A 21,303-nucleotide genomic window follows, 5' to 3' on the forward strand; every position below is an offset into this window, starting at 1 on the left:
TCTGAGTCCTTCAGAACAGGATTGTTTTGTTCTTTCTGTATCTCTGGCACTTGGCACAGTGCTTGGGAAATAGGCGCCCCCCCCCAAATTTGTTAAATAAATGGTAAATATTAAAAGAAGAGACTTTGAAATATACATTCCGAATTAAGATAATATACATATTGAACAAGAAAAGAACACAAAATAACAGTTACTTTGGAAGTGGTTTTCCTCTCTGGTTCTTCAGGAGACGTGGAATGTAAGACGATAAGAAATATCTGATAATTAAGATTCTTTTTCATATGTGATTTTGCAAATATCCATAAACTGCAAAATTATATTCATGTTACATACAGAATAGGTGATTTGTATCTAAGAATTGTTTTAATCCATTAAAACTGGAACAAGCTTTTAACTTCATAGATATTCTCCCACTTAATCCCTTAACTTCCCAAGTATTAGCCCAATTTCTTTCAGGCATTAACTCTTATAGAGATAAGAAAAAAATGACACATTCCTGTGAATGAGTCCTGACTACGAATGGAACTTAAGAGTAGGTGTGTATGTGTATGTGTGTGTGTATGTACACACACATACATATATATACACACACATGGGTACACACAAGCACACACTGTTTATATAGTAAAGCATTTACTGTCCAAAAGAGAAGCTTTAAGCCAGGGACACACATATACCTCTTCTCCAAAATTCCTCCCAACCACTTAATATTTTATTTCTATATGAGTTCTATACATTTTAAACCCAAGGTTATGACAAAAAATTCATAGATTTAAAGATAACTTCATTATAAATTCCTTCCTCATAATCAGTTATACCAAGAATAGAACTGTTTTCCAGCAGCACAAAGGGTTGCGAACACACGGGGGTTCTTTAATTCACAATTACTATTTCAGCCAATTTCTCAAAAGAAAGCAGGTATTTCACATTAATCTTCAGAATATATATACACACATATATATCTTTAAATCTGTGAAACAGCTAACCAAATAAAATAAGGTAGAATACACATTGACCACTGCAACTTCCAATGAGTCTAAAAGGATACAGACATAGAGAACAGCCATGAAAAAGTGAGGAATCACCCCAATATGGGCTCTTTTTCTTTCTTTAGGCTCTGTTGCTGTCCAATAGAGAGCATCTAATATATCTTGTCCAAATGATGAAAACAGACGATCAGCTACCTAAAGAAAGAAATTATTGGAAAGTTGTTTTTTAATATTGCATTTAAATGTTACTAAAATTCAGATGCAACTCAAATGCTGGAGATTTGACTTTTTAAATCCTAGTAGAAGGTAAGGTAAAGAAGAATGGAGATCTTTGTCTACTTATTCACTTATATTTCTTTATTCTCTGACACACAGTGCTCAAATATTTATAGAATTTGAATTAGACTTTGTCTAATTAGCTGTTTGTAATAAAAAAAAGTCTTATGTAGTGGCAAAACTAAAAGGAGGTGGGCACATCAAAATCATGGTTCCTCTGGTTTTAGGACTTTAAATATAAACTCAGGATTCAAACTTAAATTCTTTAGGACAAATATATCATTTGACCTACTTTACCTAATATTTATAAATAATGCTAGCTGTATTTTGAGGCTTATTAAATGGAATATAATACGCAGATTTACTTCCTAAAGACATTTCTAAGTATTGATCTCCTTGAACATAGTATAACACACAAAAAGAGGCACATAAAAAAGAGAAAAGGAGGACATGGTATCATTCGGGATTCAGCTGGAATGCCACATTTTTAGAGAGCCTTTCCCGACCATCTGTGGCTCCTGTGATCTCTATTATGTTACTCTGCTCTTTTTCATCACCGTATTTATCATTTCCTAGTATCTTTTTGTTTATTATCTATCTCTCACCTGTAGAATATAAGCTCCATGAGAACAGGCTTGTTCGCCTGTGGATCTTCAGGGTCCAAGCTTGTGCTTGGCATATAGGAAGTGGCCGATTAAATATCTGTTGAATGAATAATAGCTACCACTCAGGGGCAGCTCTTACCACATGCCTGATATTGTGCTAAACCCATTCTGTGTAATGTGTACTTTATCCTCATAATCCCCCTAGTATTTCCAATTTACAGATGAGAATTTGAGGATTAGCAATATTCAATAACCAGCAACTGTGTCCAGGATAACTAGGTTATAAGAGAAGGAGCCAGGATTTGATTGGAGGTGGTTTCTCTCGGTTAGAACCTGGACTCTTGTCTGCTATGCATAAGCCATGTCACCTATTATAGCCTACAAACTGAATAAGTATTTAAACCATTTTAATCAGCAATTCACAGATCCTTTCTCTTGGCCTATTTGCTAGTAACAATAATAAAACTATCTTTTGTAGTTTCGTAAGAGGGCTTTGTAAGTCAGAAGACACAGACGTAAGTTTGGGGGTGGGAGGGAACCCTTGCTCCCTGCAGTCCCCTAAGAGGGAGAAGCAGTAAAGGAGACCAGACTGGCACAGTAGGAAGAGCAACTCCAACAGCAGAGGAGAGGAGGGAGAAGGTTTGGGCTCTTCTGTCTATGAGAGGGAGGGGGAAACTTAGACAAGCCAGTCTGCTTCACAAACTCCATGCACGCCTAGCCCTTGGCAACCTACTTGGTGGGGCAAAGCAAGTGTAAGGGCAGTGAGCCTGGAATCAGGAAGCTGGGGTACGGGTTGCTGGCACTACAGGCATGCGCCACCACACCTAGCTAGCTTTTCTATTTTTAGTAGAGATAGGGTCTCACTCTTGCTCAGGCTGGTCTTGAACTGCTGAGCTCAAGCAATCCTCCTGGCTTGGCCTCCCAGAGTGCTAGGATTACAGGTGTGAGCTACTGCACCGCTGGAATCCATGTTTTAACAAGATTTCTAAGAGATGGTGTGATGCACAAATTAATGTCAGAAACACCATTACCAGAGTCAGTAGAAAATATTTCTGACCCTCAAGTACTTTCAGTATTGGAAGACTTAAAGTTGTGCACACCGATCTGGCCTGTGTAGGCCGTGGGGCGAGACTGACCACACAGGGTAAAGGAGGGCCCTTACCTCAAGCATGTTGTAGATGATGTAGAGCTTGATGACGGACTGCCCCCTTATCAGGTGGTACATCATGGAGTAGTCAACATAGTGCATCATAAAATAGCAGATTACCAAAATGACACCCTTCAAAATGTCACACACCTGGGCAGGCTGAAGCAAACGTCTATCCCTGAAACATACAAGAAGTAATGAAAATATGAGTTTTATGCTGGTGGGAATGTAAATTAGTACAACTTCTATGGAAAACAGTGTGGAGATTTCTCAAAGAAGTAAAGGTAGATCTACCGTTTGATCCAGTGATCTCACTACTGGATCCCGACCCAAAGGAAAAGAAAGCATTATAACCAAAAGACACTCGCAACTGTATGTTTATCACAGCACAATTCACAAGTGCAAAGATACAGAATCAACCTGAGTGCCCATTAATTGAGGAATGGTGGTATATATACACCATGGACTACTACTCAGCCATAAAAAAAGGATGAAATAATGTCTTTTGCAACAACTTGGATGGAACTGGAGGCCATTATCCTAAGTAAAGTAAAGCAGGAATGGAAAACCAAGTAACACGTGTACTCACTTATAAGTGGAAGCTAAGCTTTGGGTACACAGGGACAGAGTGGTACAATGGACACTGAAGACTCAGAAACGGAGAGGATGAGAAGGGGGTGAGGGAAGAAAACCTACCTATGGGGTGGCAATGTACACTATTCAGGGAATGGGAACACTAAAAAACCCAGCCATCACCACTATACAATTCATCCATGTAACCAAAACCCACTTATATCCCTAAATCTATAGAAATATAAATTTAAAAAAAAGAAAATATGAGTTTTAAATAAATAAATATGAGTACTTAAAATAATTAATATTTACTAAACATACACTGGCATACAGAGGTAAAAATGAGAATTAGGTTGATATTTTAAAAACTTCAAGGAAACTTATACTAAACGATTACTCAACAGTGTGAAATTTTCTGTCTAAGTACAGAATATAAAGCTATCAAATCAAAATTACTATTAGAAGTTGGTAATCTTAACAAGTGAACACAGAGGGCAGGAATCTGCTGACAGGTACTTCAAGCAAAGGATTTCCGTGATTATGACACAAGCCTTTAACCTAGTCATGAAGTCACACCGGATCAGCCCTTTCCACACGTTACACTCTATGCACATTGCTCTGCACCTTGGAACTGTTAATTTAACAGCACAACATGCTGTATCAGTTCATCGGGAATTCATATCACTGTGGCAGTGTAGTGTTCCACTAGGTGGGTGAACCATAATTTATTTAACATACCACTGACAGATTTTCCGTCTTTTGTAATTAAAAGCCACGATGCAATGTACATGTCTCATACATGAAAGTATATCTGTAGGATAAATTTCTAAAATTGAAAATTTCAAGGTTATATTCACTTGACATTTTGATAGAAATAGCTAAACCGCCTGCTGTAGGGGGTGTGCCAGTTGACACCCCCACTAGCAATGTTACAAGAAAGCCTGTAGCCTTAGTGCTTGCAAATACACTGTTGGATCAACTTTTGGATCTTTGTCAATCTTAACTTGTGAAAAATGGTACGTAGGGTAGTTTCAATGTTAATTTCTATCATTAGGAAACTGAACATCTTTTTCATATATTTAACAGTTATTTACATTTCCTGTGAATTCTCTTTTCCTATCTTTTTTGTACTGGTTTATAGGATAGCTTTTATATTACATAAGTTAGTCTTCTGTGACTTGAGTTAAAATATTTTTGTTTATAACTAGTATGAGCAGAAGAATCATTCTTTACTTCCAAAGTCAGAGCATGGAGAGCTAAACCTAAATTGTGAAAGGAAACATCTTAATAAGACAAAGTAAGAAACATATTAAAAAAGTAGAAATTTTAGATTTCTTTCACTGGATTTAAAATTCCTGTGACAAGAATAGGAAAGATGTTTTCTCTCTACCTGTTGCAGCCCAATTCCTCAAGACAAAATGTTCAGTCTCCTGTTTTGGGAGCTTTTATGCATAGTGCAATCAATAAAATGGCCAAGTATTTTCTTGAAGAGCTGCAGAATCTGTTAATTTCCACCAACTGTGACAATATTCTGAGCAACAATATAGAGAGTGAGCTCATTTTCTAATTGGCCACTGGCCTTATGAGCCATCTATGTGTTTGGTATTCCTCAGCTACCTATTCTCTGGAGCTCTTTTCTAACCTTTGCCTACTTTCAGATCAGGAGCTCTTTTCTTCCAAAGATTCTTGCAGAGTTCAACAAGGAATCTGTAAGTCTTCCAGATTGTTACCTGAAACACTGCTTTACAAGACAATGATGATGCAATACTACCTCTGTGAGCAGCTGTTACAGAACCTCATCCTTGTTTTCTACAATGCATACTATATTGTACATTGTTTTCAGTTAGGTATAATTTTGGTTGATCGGTTAACAGACAGAATATGAGACACTGCAGAAGACTCGAAGAGAGGAGGAGAGGTAACTTCTGTGAAGACTGCCCAGGAAGGGCTGAAGATGGCTGGAAATACATTGGGTTGAACCAATGAGCCTAAATGGGAGACAGGTGAGAATATGCGTAAGTCATGACATGTGCGGATATCTTGAGACAGGTCTGAAAAACCAAGTGAAGTTTAGGGCTTTGGGCAAAATTCATCAAGGAGAAAGTTGATCAGCATATATCATTACCTCTCTGTCACCCTGACTTTCTTTCCTCCAGCGTTGTTCCTCTCCCTCCCAGACAGACTCTGGCCTTTGTCTCCTCACGGAATCCAGAGTGATCTTCATCTCCCATCTCCCACTCAGCCCACAGCGCAGACCTCTGCCAAGGGCTATCTTACTATCAAGGTTATTTCCTATCCCCATCCCCACAAGACTGAAAGTGGAAGACCTATTACATCTGTCAAGAGTTGGATCTTGATCACTTAAACACACTTCTAATTCAAACACTGAGAAGAGGAGACGTTTTAAACACTCTTGAGTTCTTGGCCTATGTGTAACTATCTCCACTCAGATGGCAGGAACAAACTGCGAAGCATCAGCTCAGAGGCTGTACACCATCCCCACACCAGAAGTGTGGGCACAGCTCAGCATATATTGAAAATCACACATCACAAACAGCCATGGGCCTTTGTATTTAAGAACTATAGGTCATGTTTTATGAATTAAAGAAAATGATAGGAACTAAACGTAGGGTAGTATTAATTAACTTGCCTTAATTATCAAAATGATTTTGACAATTAAAGTAGAAAACTATATTTAGAGCTTTAGTACTAGATGGCATCTACTTAGGTGATCTCAGCCAAAGTGATTTTATTTAAGAGACAAAGGGCTTTTTGGGTATACATCCAATTGTATTTCATAATAAACATATTTGCACAAAAGAACAATGTATTAGTATATCAATAAAGGTACTTATATTTAATGTAAGTCATTGTTAGAAATTAGAGATCTACCAAACATCGAAAATACGTATCCCAAAATAATATAATACCACACTTTTTGAACCAAGAAGTTAAAATTTAAAAATTCAGAGTAAACTAATTTAGTTTTATCTTACCTAGGATTAGACCAGGTTGTAAAAACAAAGAAAAGTTGTAGAAACCCTTACGCTACATTTCACAGTTGACCTGTCACAGGCACTGTCCTCAGCAGTGTGTATATTGATTTTAGTATTCACACTGATCCTAAAAGGAAGGTACCATTATCATCACAACTTCACAGATGAGCCAAGGGGTGGTCAAGAACGCGCCTGCGGTTGTACAGTGACTGTGGCTGCGTGGTACAGAAGGGGTCAGAACTGTGGCAGTCTGGCTCTTCACAACCACCTGCATTCTAGACTTTTAAAAAAGAACTTCTAAATGTACAGGAATCAACAACTCAGAACCTTTTATCTTTCAGTAAAATTTATCACTGTACTGTGATCTCATTTAGAAAGATTATTATACTGAAAAAATACATATCTATCATTTTGTTCTTTATTTCTAAAAATGCGTGCGGAAAAACAAGACTGTATATATTCCATTGGATTCACTGTTTTCTGCGGCCCTTGCTCTGGTGAAAATCTTACATTGCTAACATCATAACTGGTTGCTACAGAGATGACAGTGATTTTCAAAATTAAAGACTACTACTCAAAGACTAAAAGAAGCACAACTTTTAAGAAATAACAGTCTTGTTTTCATGTAAATGTCCTTATTAATGAAAAAGAAAAGTTGCCAAAATAAAAACCTGTCTCTAAGGTGGCATCTTAAAAGACATCTGGATGTATCACAGCCTGTCTCTAAGAAAAGATATAATCTACAGATAAGTTTACCTGGTTAAAACAACTTGAACCAATCACAGCAATTGTTCCTGCTCTGCCATGATATTTTTAGGTGACGATCTGAGAAGCATTTCAAACTCCTTAAGAAGCTTATCCATGGTCTTGCCAATCAACCCCGAATTGGCTTTTGGACAATACTTTGAGGCTGAAGTTCTTTGTTATAAATGGCCATTAAATGGTAGTTAGTGGCAATTCATTTTGCAGATGACGAAAATCCCATAAGCAAGCATAAACAAGTGAAACATGCTATTGGGCAAAGTGAAAAACCCACTCATCTAATTTACAGGTTTGTCTGTGTGTCATCACAAGACAAATAATACTGAAGTAACATATTCAAGAGAACTTAAAAAATTTTTCAAAGTAAGACACTCTACAGAATTTTTAAAAATTAAACCACCCTTACAGAAACCAAACTCTCTACATTCTAAATTTTATCTTTTATTCACACAAATACTTCTATCGTATTTTTAGCAGTTGTACAATTTACAATTTTACATTGTACAATTTACCAATTAGCGTGTCTCCAGTTGTTTCAAACGGCTCATAAATTTATGCAAACAATTACGTAGAAAAGAAAGATGATCAAGGGTAAGCTTTTTCTTCCTCCTCTTTAGCAGAAGATAAAATGCTGACTAGGATTAAAGCAAAAACTGCTAATGGACAGGAAGATCAGGAAGGAAGAGGCAGCAATGAAAATGAGCAAGAGAAATGGGAGAATCCCTGCATAGTTAATTGAAACACACCAAGGTATCAGCATGAGTTATTTTACTATAAAACACATAGACTAGATCTCTCTTTCTCTCTCTGAGATTTTTAGCTATTTGCAGTATAATTGAAACAGTGGAGAAATACAAGCACCATTGAAACAAAAAATGTAAAATATTTAATACAGTTTACATTTTTGAAAGAGCAGTTACTTTATAATTTTAAAGTAAATTGGAATAAAGTAGTGAGTTCAAGATGTTTTCTTGAATGAGAATACTGAATATTTTCAATCTCAAGTTTGCCTGACATACAGTAGAAAAATAATTACATAACACTTAAAATGACGATTAAAACCTTTCCTTAGACTTAAAAAAAATAGCTGATTTAAAGCTATGTTTAGTATTTGGAGTATTATAAAATAAAAACTGCTTATATGGAAAGAATTAAATGCAGCCAACTTCCTGTGGCATTGGGGATGAAGTATTTGCTGTTAAGCCTAAACCAACATGTGCAATTAAATTAAAGATTTAATTGTGATGTGATTTGCATATTAGGTGAAATCATAGCCAAATCCTTTATAAATAATTGCAGACAAAACTTTTAAGACCAAGTAAAGATAGGGAACCACATTTTCTTCAATATGCGTCCATCCCCAAATGGTTATGTCTGCCTCTGCTGTTTACTTTTGCATTTAATTAATATTTGCTTGTACTGATGTCAATTTGGCCAAGAGTATAGAAGGAAAAATCAGGGTTTACTCACCACAAGGAGTCCCTGTGCCACCACATTCCATTCTATAAAGGAAGTGAAAGTGCTCCTCCCTTCGGTCTGATTTACAAGAGAGAAAGAAAGAGAGAAGGTTGTAATGTTGCTACGCTACTTAGAGCGCCATGGTGAGGAAACAGGGACAACAAAACCTGACAGTTATGAAGACTTTCTAATATAACAAATATATTGCTCTTGACAAATAAGCCACATAGATCAGCCTTGGTAAGAAGAAATAACAGGCACACTTGTTTCCCCAAAGTTACCAAGAGCTCTTCCTAACATGTGCTATAGTGGTGGCATTAATCACTTAGGCCAAAATCAAGGCTTAATTTTGCCTAAAAAGAGAAAAATCTATTTAGAATATATATGTGAAGTTAACTTGGGGTAGAACAGTCTCAAAAGAAGTAAGGCATACAGAGGAAACGCAATAGGTTTAGAAACTCTCAAGCATTTGAAATTCATGATTCTTTGGGGAGTTAAGAGCTTTCCTATGGGATAAACTCAAAAGAAAAAGACACTATCACCTCTTCAAACAAACAAACAAAAGTCCACCAAGCCTCAAATAAGAGTTATACGTAAAACGGAGGCAAGGGATCAGAAAATTTGTTTATACATATTTTATTTGCTTTAATAGTAAAAGAAAAATACTCCAGCATCTATTACTAAAACCTACTCAACTAACTTACCACTGTCTAAAATGTTTCAGTACAGTTTTTTCAATAATAACTTAGTTCTTGGGACAAGACTGCATCATTTTTGTCTATAATCTCCCTCAACTATTAACTCAAATATAGCTGAGAATTCTAAAATAAAAAATGAAGTCACAAATTTTAAGAGAAAAGAGGGTTTACAAAAATGCCAGGTAAATTAAGATATATGATTGGCTGTTTTTTATTTATACTACAAGTAAATTGGAAAAATATTTGATACCTCTTTAACATAATATAGATCAATCTGCTTTTCTGAAAAAAATCCTATCATTCTTCCAAAAACCAGATAGCTCATAAAATGAATCAAACTTATTTCTGTTTTCTATGTCCTCAATCATTAAAAAGATTATTGTAATCCAAGAAGTTTCTCAAATGTTTTTCTAAAATGACACTGCTTTATCTTGGAAAGAGGGAAGAAATAATGAATCTGCTTTCAAGGAATTCAGATGACTTTTTTTTTTTTAGTCTACAACAAAACTTCGGTGAGACAAAGATTTTTCAAGATTGTTAATTCACCAGAAACAGTTTCAGTTGAGTATTCTTGAGATCAAGGACAGATGTAAACTTTTTAGAGAAGCAGAGTATTCTCTGCAAACAACACAGAACTCTGAGACAGCTGCCCTACCATCTCAAAATGAACAATACTTTACTAACAGGGTCAAAAGCTGGCCAAACACCCTGCTGGTTGAGCAATTCTGATGAAAGCTGGGTTTACTTAAGGTGCTATAGAAACAAGAAGCACTTAAGGTGCTTGTCCTCAGCCTTAGTTAAAGGTAGAAAGTCTTTATTTACTTAGCTGTCAACACTGGCAAAAAAACAAAACCAAAGCCAAAAACCATGGCAAGTGTGCAAGGAGATCTAGAAATAGGTTCATAGATCAAATTACAAAGCAGAAAACCTGGGGTCTAACTGCTTTAAAAGGTCTCTCACAAATGCCATACTGGACTAAACTCTGTAACCAGAGGAGGAGGGAACACTAATCTCAACTATGAAAAGAAGGCAACAGTATTACCTCTATTATTGAGGTGATACTGAAAACAGACAGTACTAGAGACTGCAAACAGTTACTGTTTTTATGTCAGCATCTTGATTAGCTTGACAAATAGGCTTTCCCCCCCTTTTTTCAAAATACTTTCAAAGAACTAAGAGACTAGGAAGAGAGCAAGTTTTTTATGGAAAGAAGATTGAAATATAAGAGAATGAGAAAGAGAAAACATTAGTTAGAAAAAAGAATACAATCAACTTCTTTGCTGGTCTCTTTAATTTCTTCTTTTCTCTTTGAAAAAAATAAAGTCAGACTGAAGGAAAGAGCACTTTTTGCTTGCTGAAAAAGATGGAACATGGCATCACTATAGGCAGGACAAATCAAATAATCTTTAACAGAAGTAGAGAACACTGGAAGGAAAGCTGTGAGAAGGCAGAATCTGGCTATTTCTAAATAATCATTTTGTAAAAATAAAAAGTATTTGTATATTCCTAAAATATTTGAAATGTCTTAGAATTAATATTAACAATAGCTTTGTTTAATATAACTTTTCACACTATCAAATATTTCAAGCTTTGTGCTTTTTTTTTTAAGAGACAGAGTCTCACTCTGTCACTCAAGCTAGAGTGTAGCAGTGTGATCATAGCTCACTGCAAACTCAAACTTCTGGGCTTAAGTGATCCTCCCACCTCAGCCTCCAGAGTAGCTGGGACTACTGGCATGTGCCACCACATCTGAGTAATTTTTTTTTTCATTTCCTCCCACCTCAGAGACTCCCAAAGTGCTAGGGTTACAGGTGTGAGCCACCACACCTGGTCAACTTTTGTGCTTTTAAAATAATGATCGAAGAGACGTTTCTTTCTAAATTGTTCAAAGAAACCCAAAATTGCAAACCATATTACTATAAGGACAAACTACTCAATTTTCATAAAGCATACTTAAGGCACTAAGACATTAAGGCAGTATTTTCATACTCTGTGTAATCTTGCCTACTCTCACAGAGTATTTAAAATTATTGAAATTCTGTTATATGATCTTAACTGTATTTTATATTATATATATATCATACAAATATTTACAGAGGGAACCTTAATGGAGTCTTAAATGTAGTAATAGGCTGCCCTCTAGTGTCCCTTTAGCCATAAGATTTTAGAAATAGAAACACTTTATTTTCAAATGTTTCTCAAATTAATTTAGAATGAAAAGTATTTCAAATTAATAGAAAAAAGCAACCATTTACATTATGTACTAAAAAAAAAATCTTAAAATATCTAAAAGAGATTGGGTCTAGGGATGATCAACCACTCACAAACCGGAGTAGATTTAAGATTTTCCAATTCACTGCAACACCTCTTTTAGTTTTCAGAACAAACACTGAAAGACTTTTTAAATGCTACTTAAATGCCCTGACCTCCCAAGTGACAGGGGACATACAGAAATGAACTTGAGTGCAACACAGCTCTAGATGCCTGTATAAGATGGATCTTCAAATAAGTGCCCCCAAAGAGAGACCCTTGGGAACACTGGCAAATCACTACGGTGACTGGGTACATCACGTGTGTGTTGACTATACTCAAGGAAGAAACCACGTAGAAGGAAGAGAGTCTTTAGGTTATATATCCTTTTAACAATTTATCTCATCATGCCAGCAGCTGGTTAGAGCATGACGTGTCTCTGAAAGCCATTCATATAAGGATGGCTAGAACACAAACTTGCCTCACACTGTTGATCAAAGAATAACCAATCTAGCTCATAATGTAAATGGGAGAATTTCTACATGATATTATTCTACGTCAGGCAGTTTCACCTGACTTTATCTAAATTTCTGTATGTCCATTCTCTTTATGCACTCACACATAAAGATTTATATTTAGTACTGTTTTATTAGATTTTATTTTGGTCTTCTGAAAAGGTAACTAAAATGCCATGATGTTGTGGAGCTCCCAATAGTGATAAAAAGAAAATAGTACACTGAGGTTAGGCTTGGTATAATAATATTAAATCATCATGCTACAAAGGTCTTTAAAAAGGTTTGTTAATAAGAATAAGGCCTCTTAAAAATTCTCCTAAAGGTATAAAGGATGTTCTGAAAATATCTTAAAGTGGATGACTAAATTCCTAAAAACATCTTCCCATTTGATTAACCTGTGATTAATAGAATATGTAACACTATTCACTCTTATCCTGGAAGGCAAGTATGGTTACAGAATATAAAGTATTGCATATATAATAAGAACAACATGAGCTAAATTTTTATCATTGTTTTACTCCATGCAATCTTGCAAAGAATTTTTACTCTTTTCAAAATATGATCATCATGATCATTCAATTATTCTAATTTACACTGGAAGGATTTCTTATCAAAACTGATTAAGGCTCATTTTTAAAGGGACTATATGTATTACTAAATACTAAGTATGTGCTCATTTACTACTCTAAAAGAGAATCTTCCATAACTTAAAGTCTTTAAAAAAACAACATATAATTCTGTATATTGACCAATAATTTTGTGATCAATTTCTATGATTAAATTATTTTATTAATTATGTATTTTATATACCATGGAATAGTCACTATAGTTAAAAGAAGATTCACATCTTATTGCCCATTTCAGCATTTTAAAACTTTTGTAGAACAAAATGTATTTAGAAAAGTGATGCACGTTAGTACTTGGATAACCGCTAAGAACTAAACAACAATGCTATAAAGAGTCACTGCACAGAGTGGAGACATACTGACGTAACCATACAAAGAAAGAAAACTGTAAAATCCAAACTTCCTTCTAACCTCAAGACCAATAAAGCATTAAGCTTCAGATAGTTTAACATTTTCACCTTAGTATTCCTAGTTTTGGTAGAAAAGAAAGGGAAGGAAATTGATACCTGTTTTTGTCTACTATGAAGCAGGCACTACGATGGGAATTCTTTTTACCTGTCCCCAATCTTTGTGGTAAAAGATGCTCAGCTTTCAATATCCCCTTTGCACTGATGAGGAAACACACTTACAGAAATCAGGTAGCTACCCACAGCTCACCAGCTAGTCAACGTTGGGTTAGGTTGTCTGATTCTTCCCACTGGGACTACAATCTTCAAGAGTTTCTCCACAATCACGAATCAGAGGGAGTCTTACCTACAATCAGTAACTAAGGCTCCATGAGCCACTACAACAGGGATTCTCAAGTGAAATGGAGGAGGAACCCCTGTGGTAAGAGCTCCTTAGGAAATTCTGACACCATCCACCTCCCACCTCCCCAGCCTAGAGCCTGTTTTTCTTTTATAGATGATGCCCAGGGACTGTGAGAAAATAAAGGGATAGGTGAGTTAGGAAAGTGGTAAGCAGGTCTTTGACTCTCAGTCCCCAGCCCTTTCTACTCTGTCTCCTGCATTAATATTATTTTACTAGCTAAAGCAAAGCTTTGGTTCAAAACCATTCTGAAAAAAAAAGTGAATATAAAAAGTATAATATTATATAAACATATTATGTAATACCCATTAAAAAATAAACAGAATTAGTTTATGCATTTAGGGCCAAAGTGTGGATTAAATTGTACAAATTAATCTTATTCTGCAGACCCTATAAGTAGTAAAAATAATAAAATAATTTAGACATTTAAAATAGTTAATTTAAACTTACCTTAAGCCATAGCAAGGCAAAGTGAGGAGCCTGAATAGTGCCAGGAAAACTCTTAAAGGAAGCAGGGTGAACACATACAAAAATGCATCCAGGCATAGAAAGATTCCAAAAACCATCAGCTGGATTTGAAAAGGAGAGAAGAGGAAAAAAAAAAAAAGTAAAATATTCTTTAAATAATTGTAGATGAAAATTTCAATCAATCAGGGAATTTCTAAACATTATGGGAAATTAATTTCTCATAATTTAGCTCTGGGAACAAGAAATTAATAGTTATACTTATATACATGAGCCATGTTTTAATGAAAGTTCTTTTTCAAAGTGCAAGTTTGTACTTCTTCTAGAGTCTTTGGTTTACCACCTACAGAAGTCAATTGCTCAAAAGACAAGTGGCCCTTGGCCATAGCTATGCTCTATCTGATGTGGCTTTCTGGGTACTTCCTTAAACTTTAAAGACAACATAGAAAACCTTTTAGATAAAACTTTTTACTTCTAACTTCATTCTTCATAATTTTGTTATTTCATATTAGAGTGATTCAATGAAGTGAAAGACTGCAATATATATTGAGTCAAAATATTGTTTATGTTAAAACTATATAAACTGATTACCAGCTTAAACACAAATTCATGTGCACTGAAACTTGCTGCACTCAGAAGGCCTTATTCTTTTTTTTATCTTTTTCTTTCTTTCATTTTTTTTTTTTTTTTTTTTAGAGGCAGAGTCTCGCTCTTTCTCCCAGGTTGGAACGCAGTGGCCTGATCATAGCTCACTGTAACCTCAAAATCCTGGGCTCAAGTGATCCTCCCACCTCAGTCTCCCAAAGTGCTGGGATTATAAGTGTTAACGGCCTAAAAGGCCTTATTCTTAATTCCAGGACTAGCTGCTAATGTTTCTATCTTGCCCCCTTTCTTGTGTACTTGCCATACCCTTTTTTTTTTTTTTTTTTTTTTGGTAACATTAGACATTTAGGACCCTATTTCACAGAAGGAGGCCAGTGTCTTTTGATAGCCTGGACAAGTAGCCACATCCAGGTTACCAAACGCTGCTATTCTAAGAGTGGTGACTTTCTATATGTCTGATACACAAATATGGTATGATATATATGCCCTTACCACAACATTCCATGTATCTTTAGTCAATAAATTGCCCTACCTACATATATTAGTTAAAATTCACACTGCTGTAGGCTGAGTTGTCACTAATCAAAACAATATGTTGAAATTCCAACCCCCAGTACCTCGGAATGTGACCATAAGAAAAGGTCATTAGGGTGGGCACTAATCTAATTTGACTGGATAAGAAAGGAAATTTGGACATAGACACAGACAGAGGAAAGATGTGAAGACACAGGGAGAAGGCAGCCATCTACAGGCCAAGGAGAGGCCTCAGAAGAAAATAACCCTGCCAATATCTTGACCTCAGATTTCCAGGGTCCAGAACTGTGAAACAATAAATGTCTGTTTAAAACACTCAGTGTATGGTACTTTCTTATGGCAGCCCTAGGAAACTAACACACATGTCTTTAAATGAAAGAACAAATTTTATTAATTTTTGACAAGAATGTCTCAAAAATATATTACATATATAGGCCAGATTTCTTAATCTGAATATATAGACCCAAATAGCTTTTTCCTGTCACCAAGTACCTTTCCCTACCTACTTGCAGTGGACTGTTGGTTGATCACAGAGGGCAGAAACTGCCAGAAACCCAACGTCCTCAGAAGGTACTTGGGTGTGTGTGCACGAGGGCACAGGATGCTGGGAAGGACAATATGTCATGTCTTTCTCATGAGCTTATGCTGAGGATGAGTATATTATCCATCCGTTCCACCAACATGTACTAAGTTGTTGATATGGGCCAAGTAACATGCTCAGCCCAGTGGACAAACACAAACATGACACCAGGAAGTGGTTCCTGCCCTCTGAAACCTTATTCACATTTTAGCACAGGAAATACCAGCAAGCAGTCAGCACAGTGTTAACAGCTGCTATGACAGACCTGAAGTATACAGTGAACAAGGGAGGCCCAGTGGCCAAACCAACTTGGGGAGACTGAGAAAAAGCTCCATAGAAGAGGAGACCCTTAAACAGCATCAGAGGAAGACAAGGGCTATTTGCCACATAGAGAGGGTGGACTGGGCCGAAGGGGAGAGGGGGGTGAGGGCAGAGAAGAGGAGGAGGAGGACTTCCAGGCAGAGGAAGCAAGAGCAAGAGCACAGAGGTGGAAAGTAATTGTGAAGACTAAAACTTCCCTTTAAAATAAAGATAAAAGTACAGTCACCTTTCTTTGGCTTAGAGGAATTTGCATTAGTATTGTTTATGGTAAATACCAGTAAGCCAGGTCTAACGGGCCTTCCCCTTCACACTTTAACAGCTGCATAAACTTGGTGGGCAGGCAGTAATCTCCCCCCACTGCGCGCTGGCCCTGGAACTGGCCTACCTGGAGCTGTGACTGCAACAGATCTCAACACTAAGATGGAAAGAGAGCAAATGGCTGCAACCTAAAGACGTTTCAACTGGGTGAAAAGAAATCAGTCACGTATGTAAGAATATATAATACAAAAGAAAAGCAACAGACATGCCTTTCAGGGTTTGGAACCTTGGAAACATGACTCAGCTTTACTGTACCTATTGTTCTGATGTTACACTTTCTCATAAAACACTTCATTCTTTCAAATTCCTTACATGGGAAAATGAGGAAATTTCCTAAAAAAGTAAACAAGATGTGATCCTGAAAAAATTCATCCTTGAAGGATGTAAAGAAACTCAGGCTGTGTGGGGTGTGAGCCCGGCTCCACGAAGGGGACGTATGCACTTGCACATCCCATTTAATTTACATGGGGACCCAGGGATTTGGAGTGGCTGTGCAAAGAATGTCCCCTGTGTTGGCATTATTGCAGGGACAAGGGTGAGTGCTTACTACTTCATCCTCCTAACAGTGTTCTGTGGTAGTTTATTATCACCCCTACTTGCCAAACTAGGAAACCACAGCTCTGTAGGCTGAATGCCTGCCCAAGGCCGTGGGTCAGAGAAAGGACCCAGCATTCAAGCCCTGGTCTGTCGGACCCAAGCCCCTACACTCTCTCTTTGAAGCAGTTTGAGCAGCACAAAAAGATGTTACTATTTTTACTAGGTATAGTGGTTAAGGTAGTTTTCTTTGTGCTAACTCATCTTGCTAATTTGTCTAGTGTCATAAAAAAATGCAAAATAATAGAAATTTAATGAATCAAACTTATAAAAGACATAAAAATTCCACATAGATTTATTGCTAGCTTTGAAAATATGTTATTAAGAATTAAAAGCTTTGAATATATTATTAATAAATATATTATTAATTAATATTATACAATGTGTACTCTCACATCTTCAGTTAATTTGTATAGCATCTTAATAAAACAGGTAATTACTATTTCCTTTTTATTTGGAGCAAATAACCATAAAGTATTCAAGCATTCTTAAGAAATGGCTAACAAAAATTTCCCCCTAAATATACAAGGTGTGAAATCAGAGTCATATGACACTGTTTCCCTTTTGAGAAATAAAAAATCTTCTGCCTTTCTTTAAATGCTATTAGAAATTTCAAAATAAATACAGTGTGGCTAAAAGGAAAGCAGCACAATGATTTTGGAATATGCCTCTTTACATCATAGGTGACAATCTGTCCTATTAGCTGACAGTCATACCTTGCACATCGGATCCTCCTCACTTGCTCTTCCCATTTCTTCCTCCTCCAACTCTGCCATTCTAGTCTCACCTTCCCTTACCTATCTTGCAGAATGCCGTATCTTACTTTACATGTATCTCACCTTTACAGGAAAGACCTTATGACGAATGTTATCTCCTTGAACTGGCATATATAACAGAAAGCAGGAAACCAAAATATGGCAAAGAACCAAAGCATAATGAAAATACTCCAAGAAATCATACACTGGAGTTCTTGGCTTTTACCTGCTTACCATTCTGTGGTAGAAATGCATTTTCCCAGGAATGGAAGACAAAATGCTACACAGGACTGGCTCATTCTTCGATTTGTTCCTCCATCCCTCCCTTAATCAAACATTTACAGTACAGATCTTATGGAGCAGAGACTGAGACAGCTGAATGTTCACTGCTCTAAGAAGGTCAAAATCTTGCAAAGAAGCTTGCTGCCCAAAGAAAAGAATTCAAACTTTGACCACAACCCACAGTTGGATATACACTTTAACTGCTATTCACTATGCACAGATTCACATACACCCTCAAAAAAACAAAAGAAATGCTTTATGAGAGAGAACCATTCTTGCTTTCACTCTATGAAGTACAGGCTAATATTTTTCTATGCTCTTTTTAAAAAACAATACTGGTCTTACTAAATTCATGACTCACTAAGGGTGGTAACTCACAGTCGGAAAATCCGGTCCTCAGACAAGCAGGTGGAAATTTAGTTCCCTCCCTGGGTAGCTACCACAGGCAGCGAAAACAGTTCAAACTGGCTATAGGGAGCTTTGCAGAGGGTATGTGAGTTGGAACACATGGAGAAGTTCTTTGTACAGAAAGAAATTAAAAGCACTAAGTTACAAATTGTAGATATTCAATTTAAAAATATTCTCTTAAAATTCATTCTCAGAGCAGAGGTTTACCAAAATGTACATGAAAAAAGAATTATTTCAAAATAATGTTCTGATTAATCAATAATCTTATGATTCCTCTTTAGAATAAAAAAGTTATAAGTGCAAACAATCAAAAGACATGAATGTTCACTGGCCTGTCTCCAGGAGATCTTGTCTGGAAGGACTTCAGAGGCCTCCTATAGGTCCTGGGCAATGTAACCAGGTACTGGACAGTGCTGGGCTTGGGGCCCACCTGTGCGTGTGGCCTCCACCCAGTTCCGTGCTGACAGGCAGCAGCATCACCCCCACTGTGCAGTAAGATAGGGAGCTTGCCCAAGTTCTTGAGCAGGACAGGCGGGGCCAGGATTCCAGGCTGCAGAAAACTGAAGTGCTATTTCTAATAGTGACACTTGTCACTGACCCTTTTACCCTCAAGTATACCACCGGATTTGCCATTATATACACATACACACACACACATTTTATAAGATTTAACATAAGTTTTTAACACATGAACTTCAATGTTAAGAAATTACAAAATGACCTGTAATCCCAGCACTTTGGGAGGCAGGAGGATTGCTTGAGGTCATGAATTCAAGACCAGCCTGGGCAACATAGTGAAACCCCATCACTACAAAAAAAAAAAAAAAATTATCTGGGTGTGGTGGCATGCGCCTGTGGTCCCAGTTACTAGAGAGGCTGAGCTGAGAGGATCACTTTAGCCCAAGAGTTTGAGGTTGCAGTGAGCTATGATTGCAACACTGCACTCCAGCCTGGAGCTACAGAATGAGATCCTGTCTCTGGAAAAAAAAAAAAAAAGAAAAAAAAAAAAAGAAAATTACAAAATGAAAATTATTCTGTGATGCTGTGGTCATCAAAATATTACGTTTGTTAAGATTTCCACAACCTGCTCTTCTCACAGTTATTTTGAACCTACTACTATTGCTCTTGTCCATTTGAAAAATACCTGCCCCAAAAGAAATAAACCAATAAAAATGCCAGCCTCTTTCCATGGGGCACGAAGCAGGGTTCTTTAACCTTTTTTAAAAAAGAAAAAACAAAAAAAACTGTTTCCCTTTATGACAAAAATCTCCCACCCCTCTTTCAATGTCATTTGAAATTTCAAAATAAGTAAAATGTTATGGCTAAAATGAAAGAAACATAATGATTTTAGTATACACTTCTCTGAATTACACAATCTGTCTTCTGAAATTCTAAATACCACCTCTTTCAGGACAAGCACCAAATACCACCCATTCATCGAGGATCACTGGTCTGGGGTGTCAGTTAGAAAGCAGGAGTAAACAGGCTTAGAAAAGAGTTTTCCTTTCCTGCCCCTAGTCTCACTTTTTAATAAAGCTGTGGGTCTACTCCTGTAAGAGCAGAGACTATACATGGCTTAATTCTGCACGGGCGGGATAAAAGGTCATTAGGAAAGACACCTTCTCCAGGGAATTCACAGTCTAGTGAGCTGGACATAAATCGTGTAGTAAGTGCCAGATGAAAGACGTGTTCTGGAAGCACTGGTGAAGAGGTTAGGTCTATAATGGGGTGGGCGGTGGCACCAGGGAAGGAAGAGCGACAGCTAGCAACAGTCTCCCACAGAGGAGATAAAATGGGCACTAGATTTGTCAGGCAGAATCAAGAGGAACAGAATTCCAAACAGAGAGAAGATCATGCACAGGTGCAATATGAGTAGCAGACTGTAAGGCTGGAATATAATCATTATATAAGAGGGATAAAAATGACCTTCAGTTAATTACTAAGGAGCTCAAAGTTTTATCCTATGTTCTAGAAGTTATCTTTTTTTTTTTTTTTTTTTAGACAGAGTCTTGCTTTGTTGCCTGGGCTAGAGTGAGTGCTGTGGCGTCAGCCTAGCTCACAGCAACCTTAAACTCCTGGGCTTAAGCGATCCTACTGCCTCAGCCTCCAGAGTAGCTGGGACTACAGGCATGTGCCACCATGCCCGGCTAATTTTTTTCTATATATATTTTAGTTGGCCAGATAACTTCTTTCTAAAAATAGAAATGGGGTCTAGAGATGGGGTCTCGCTCTTGCTGGTCTCGAACTCCTGACCTCGAGCAATCCACCCACCTCGGCTCCCAGAGTGCTAGGATTACAGGCGTGAGCCACCGCGCCCGGCCGTTCTAGAAGTTCTTAACAGACCCACATGTGGGGTCCACTATTAGAAGAATGTCAAGGGAAAAGGCTATCAATCATAAAGTTTACAAATGACTGACTTTGAAAGCGATTACTGCAGATTCAAGGTCATTCCTATACATAAAATCATTTTATTCATCTGAATTAAAAAATTCATGCCACAGAAACTCTATACACCTAGGAGATGGCCAAGAAAGGGATTATCACGAGCCAGGTTATTTTCTTATAGGCAAGGTTACATTAATATACAAAACCATGGAAACAAAGTAATTTTGATAAATGGTTTCATAATAATCACAGACTATATATGACATACATTTAACACAAGGGATATTTCACTAAAGGTAAATAAATCAAGTCAAGACTTTAATTTGTAGAAAGACTATACGCATGGAATGATCTTG

The 21,303-nt window shown here is 36.9% G+C and overlaps 1 protein-coding gene across 5 annotated transcripts in view; it reads right to left on the reverse strand.

Moving 5' to 3' along the window:
* Positions 1-21,303, reverse strand: part of TAPT1 (transmembrane anterior posterior transformation 1) — a 61,984-nt gene that overhangs the window by 22,172 nt on the left and 18,509 nt on the right. For 4 of the 5 annotated variants that reach the window (XM_045550413.1, XM_045550417.1, XM_045550416.1 and 1 more), the window contains 3 exons: positions 14,153-14,271; positions 3,033-3,195; positions 1,049-1,184 (listed from right to left, as the gene is read on the reverse strand). In XM_045550413.1, coding sequence (XP_045406369.1) covers positions 1,049-1,184; positions 3,033-3,195; positions 14,153-14,271 — 418 coding nt within the window. The remainder of the gene's footprint in view (positions 1-1,048; positions 1,185-3,032; positions 3,196-14,152; positions 14,272-21,303) is intronic. The other variant, XM_045550414.1, reaches the window with a different exon arrangement.

The sequence above is a fragment of the Lemur catta genome, chromosome 4 (assembly GCF_020740605.2).
Source record: "Lemur catta isolate mLemCat1 chromosome 4, mLemCat1.pri, whole genome shotgun sequence".
Taxonomy (NCBI): Eukaryota; Metazoa; Chordata; class Mammalia; order Primates; family Lemuridae; genus Lemur; species Lemur catta.